The sequence below is a fragment of the Fragaria vesca genome, linkage group LG4 (assembly GCF_000184155.1).
Source record: "Fragaria vesca subsp. vesca linkage group LG4, FraVesHawaii_1.0, whole genome shotgun sequence".
Lineage (NCBI taxonomy): Eukaryota > Viridiplantae > Streptophyta > Magnoliopsida > Rosales > Rosaceae > Fragaria > Fragaria vesca.
In genome coordinates, this window is record NC_020494.1 from 2500513 (window position 1) to 2505551 (window position 5039).

General features: G+C 43.2%; 1 protein-coding gene across 1 annotated transcript; it reads right to left on the reverse strand.

The window, feature by feature from the left end:
- Positions 1-2970: 2970 nt before the first annotated feature.
- Positions 2971-3812, reverse strand: LOC101314942 (protein ASPARTIC PROTEASE IN GUARD CELL 2-like). The gene is made up of 2 exons (XM_004297826.1): positions 3602-3812; positions 2971-3533 (listed from the first exon to the last, which is right to left on the reverse strand). The coding sequence occupies exons 1-2, from the start codon at positions 3810-3812 to the stop codon at positions 2971-2973; spliced, it is 774 nt and encodes a 257-aa protein (XP_004297874.1).
- Between the last annotated feature and the right edge of the window lie 1227 nt (positions 3813-5039).

The window sequence follows — 5039 nt, forward strand, 5'->3', positions numbered from 1 at the left end:
TCCTCTCTCACGGCGGCGCTAGGGGGGCTGTCACCGGCCTAGAATGGAAGCTGGGTTGGAGACCGACCGAACGGGACCGGTACGGCAATTTCACGCGGCCGGACGGCGGCGGACGAGTGGCCGGAAGGTTTGGCAGCGAAAGGACTCGGGGAGAGAGAGGACCGGGAAGAAAAAGAGGGAAGAGAGAAATGGGTTTGGGCCTCTAACCCCAAACCGGCCAACACCCTTATACACCAAAACCCAACTCTAAAATTTACACCCCAAAATAAAATACCCTATTAAAAATTACCTTTTTCTAGCTAAAATCTACAATTTTTACCGTCATCATAAATTTCTCCTACCAATAATTCTCCGAAAGTAACCGTTCCCCAAACCCCTCTAGGGACCAATTAAACTATAACCTCAATGACGGAGACGGTAAAATTCTTATTATAATCAAGCTAGTAAATAAGGTAAAAATTTAAGGGTCGGGATGTGACAAATAGTTTATTTTTTTCTTTGAAGGCTGTTTCCCGGGCGAACGCTCAGAACCGGCATGATGGTTCCTTGTGTGTGTTGCCGGTTCTGAGCGTTCGCCCGGGAAACAGCCTTCAGAACCGGCAACACACACAAGGAACCATCATGCCGGTTCTAGACTGTTTGCTGTCTTCATGGACGAGGTGGCCAGGGAACATCCAGAAGTCAACCGGTACGTCTATACGTACGAGAAGACATATCCTGACGCCCAGGAGGATATTGTAAGTCATCTTACATTTTTAAATTTTAAATTTTACGTATATATATGTGAAAATGTTAATTAATCATTTTTTTTCCTATCCAAGTAGGCGAAGGTGAGGGAGGCTAGTGACGAGGTGATGAGTACTATAGTGAGGGAGACATGGCAGGACACGCAGGAGGAAGAGATGTCCGAAGCCATGTCCCGGATCATCACTTCGGATCCGAGGGTTGGGGCGAGGATCATGGGCATAGCTTTCCCACCGCGAGCAAACAACTTCTACTGCCGGGGTCTAGGAAAGAAGGGCGAGGGGGTCCTGAAGACCACTCCAGGATTTCAACGAAAGGCAGCCTTGACCAGCAGCAGGACGACTCAGCTAGAGTCGGAAGTTGAGAGACTACGGGAACAGCAAGCTGCTCAGGCTGCCGCTCATGCCGCCCAGATCGCCGCCTAGACAGCCTATACTGCCACGGTATATGCCACCCAGCGGACCCAGCAGCAGCAGATGTTCCAGTACTTGCAGGAGTTTACAGCTGCCCAGCTTCAGGGACTTCCGGCTTCGCCTATGCCTACGCCTATACCGCTACCTCAGCTGCCGCAACCTCCTCAGCAGCAACCTCCTCCGCAGCAGCCCCCAAAATCGGATATTGATTTAGACAATCTAGATTTTCTGTAGTTTATCAATTATATAGTTTTATGTGCTTGTTGTTGGTTATATGCAATTGTTTTGGTGTATTTTGCAGGTTGCTTGGAATGGTAATTTAGAAATTTCAGGTTTTTTTTTTTACTGGAATTGACTTATAGCTGATGAAACATGTAAGATATTCGTCGGCTATAGTATTTTTAATTTTTTTTATAAGGTTTAGCTGACGAATTATGGCATGTTTTGTCGGCTAAACCCTTCTAAAACCGACGAAACAGACTATATTTCGTCGGCTATAGTTATTTTTTAATTTTTTTATTACATACTAAAGTCTCAGACTATGGTCGACAAAACATTTAAGATATTCATCGGCTAAATACTGGGACAATAGCCGACGACTTCTTCTAGTTTCGTTGGCTAAAGTCATCGCCGACGACTCTTTCCCGACGAAACCATAGCCGACAAAGGCTCGTCGACTAAAATCTTAACCAACGAATTAAGCTAACAAGCCGACGAAACTTTTTCGTCAGCTAAAATGCTTATCCTGGTAGTGAATATGCATATTTTTAACCGAATTGATCGAGGATTCATCATGGTCTCATGGTGATAAAGTAGTCTAGGGTTCACATCCAAAACCAATTAGCAATGGATGGAATGACCTAAACTCTTATAAACCACAAACAAGGTCCCATTTTTCCCGATGTGGGATATATATCTCAACACGCCCCCGCACGTGTGACGAATCTTCAAGCCTAACACGTGGACAACATTTGGGGTGACGTGGAGTTCGTGTGGCCTTTGGGCTTCACACGTGGATGTGGGTAACCCGCTCTGATACCATGATAAAGTAGTCTGAGGTTCACATCCAAAACCAATTGGCAATGGATGGAATGGCCCAAACTCTTATAAACCACAAATAAGGTCCCATTTTTCCTGATGTGGGATATATATCTCAACACATGGGCAAGACCTTAATGATTCATAATAATGGATTCTCCCAAACAGATTATGGTTTTTGGTTGGCTTTGACCATGCAAAGACTTAGAATGGTACTGTCTATCCTGCAAATAAGTGGAATATCCATACTCGAGGTTTTCACGTAGAAGAGACCGGTGATCTAGTTTGACATATGTTTGCAATGATCTGAGACATGTTTGGGTGCAAAACGTCCAAAATAATGAATATGCAAAGGATTTTACATATATTGATCAATCATGGTGGAGCAGTTTGAATGTTCTTGAGTTTGTAAAGAAAAAATAGTCTTCTCGTTGTTTAGCAAGGAGAGAGAAAGCTTTTATTTTTTTCTAAGTCGAGATGATATAAAAAAAAGAATAAATGTGTATTTAGAAAATATATATGGTAGTATTGGTATATTTTGAATAAGGATAATATAGGAAGTTTAAAGATGTGTATCTAGTAAAATGTTAATATTATAAAGTTATTTGATAATGTATTAAGTGTGAGATGTGTATTTAGCATTTAGCCATGTGTCAATAAAATTTCTTTAAGTAAATTTATTTTTGTGGGTGTGACATATAGTATGGTAAAATTATATTACCTCATTAAAATGCATGCAACATTATATCTTTGAAGTTTTTTGAAGCATTCTTCATCAGCAACCACCGGGAGCAAATCCGACTCTCTCTCCGGCGACGTCATACAATACCTCCATATTCTTCTGCTGAGTATTTCCGAATATCGTAAGCTCGTCTGCATCATCATTCCCAACAAAAGCCAAGCAAACCTGCTTCATTGTCCCGTCCAAAAGGTAGACGATTCCAGTTGCGTCCAAAGTCAACGTAACCCCGTCGCCGAACACAAACTCTATTTTCGGATACGTCACCGTTGGATTGCAGTTGAGGTCGTAGCATGTATCTAGGAATCCATCCCCCGGAACTGAAGGATAGCTTGTCATCGCTGCCTGAAATGCGTCGCGCAAAGCGCTGAAGGCGGTGGGCGGCAGCCGTGATATGACAGTCCCGGAGTCAATGATCGTCCCCGGAGACGAAAACACCGAAGCGGGAATTGAAAGCTTTTGCCCGTTCACATTGATCCCAACCAGGTTAAGGCCGTAATACGTTGAGCCAGAGGATAAAGTAGTGAGCCGTGTGTATTTTATGGCAGCATTGGAAGCTCCGGTGGGACTGCCGAAGCTGAGGTAACCGGTGGAGCTTGCTGTTGGTGGCAGACAGTAGGAGAATGACCGGCCGTACTTCTCTGCGGTTTGTTCGATTATGGAGTACTTGTCGCGGAGAGACCAAGTAAACCGGCCGAGCCATCATGGAAGCCTTCGTTATCTTGGCCGCAGCCAAAGAGGAACCCATCAAATACGTCCGCGGGAGTTAAGGTCAGCTTGTCTTTGGAGAAAACCCCATTGGTGTGGGACTCGTCTCCATAGATCACCTCATATACGCATGTGTTTGCGGCTGATGAGCATTGGCTTCCTGCGCTCATATCAGAAAATACCCATTACTAATTATGAAGAAGCAAAGCAATAGTACTCATTTCTTCTTTATATAAAATTGAGATCATGGTTCTAGGTATGTACTCCTGAGTTGGGCGCATTCTGCGCTGTTACATGAAATTTTGGCATATGAGGTGGAGGCTGCAGGGTCGAAAATGGGATCATTTTGTGGGTAGCAACAGGGGGAAACACAAGGTTGGCATCGAGTCCAAGTGAGGAAGCTTCCGGTGTCAAATTCGAGCGAAAGTTGTTTGTTAGGTGTGCCCAATCCTACCATGACTATGTAGTTGCCTGCACCTCTGCTGGTAGCCCACCGGGACGGGAGGGTGGTGGCCTCCGATTGGCCTAGATCATCATTGCCGTTCAGTTTCTTGGAAATACGGGAGTTGATTGAGTTGACTCGCGCTTGGTCTTGCTCGAGAATTTGAGTGTGATTCGTAGCAGTCGCTTTGTGTTGAGGAAGATGAGAGCATGGCCCATGCTTGTATACCAGTTCCAGAGATGTCTTCCTCTTATTACCTGATGGAATCAACAAATTAACGCCTGTTAACTAATCCAAACACATCCAGAAATCCAGAATGTATACATGTATGCATTAATATACACATAATATATCATGTCACTAGTAGGATGGCAGACTTAAGAGACGAAACCATTTCGTGGCATAAGAGACCCTATTCGTCGCATATGTATCTATGCGACGAACAGTCGGTCGTATAAGAGTCGTCGCATAAGTGGTGTCGCATAAGAATCTATGTGATGAAAAAAACGTATTCATTGCTACACACTATATGATGTGACGAATAAACCTTTGTTGCACAGAAAAGAGGCGACGACACTGGTGTCCACTTATACGACGAATGTCATCGCATATCTGTTCCGACGAATAGTTTTTCGTCATTAAATCTATAACGACGAAACATGGGTGTAATTGCAGATTAAAGGTTGATTCACTTATGCGACGAAAACTTATGCGACGAAAAGTATATTATCGTCGCATAAGGCTTTTCATTGAGGCTAGTTCTATTTGCATTTTTCTTATCCTCCTTGTTTCACTATCATCATCATCATGATCATCTATAGAAACAGAAACTATAAAACTGCAAATTTAGCAAACAATAAATTTTCATATATGCATAATTTGTTCATACAAAGTCTTTACTCTTTAGTAACACCTTGAATTGCAACTAAACAAAACCATTCATTCATCCTAGCTT

Coding starts and splice junctions, on each gene's coding strand:
- LOC101314942 (XM_004297826.1), bottom strand. CDS start 3,812: ATGAGCGCAGGAAGCCAATGCTCATCAGCCGCAAACACATGCGTATAT. Junction 3,534..3,601: donor ACTTGGTCTCTCCGCGACAA/GTACTCCATAAT, acceptor TGCCACCAACAG/CAAGCTCCACCGGTTACCTC.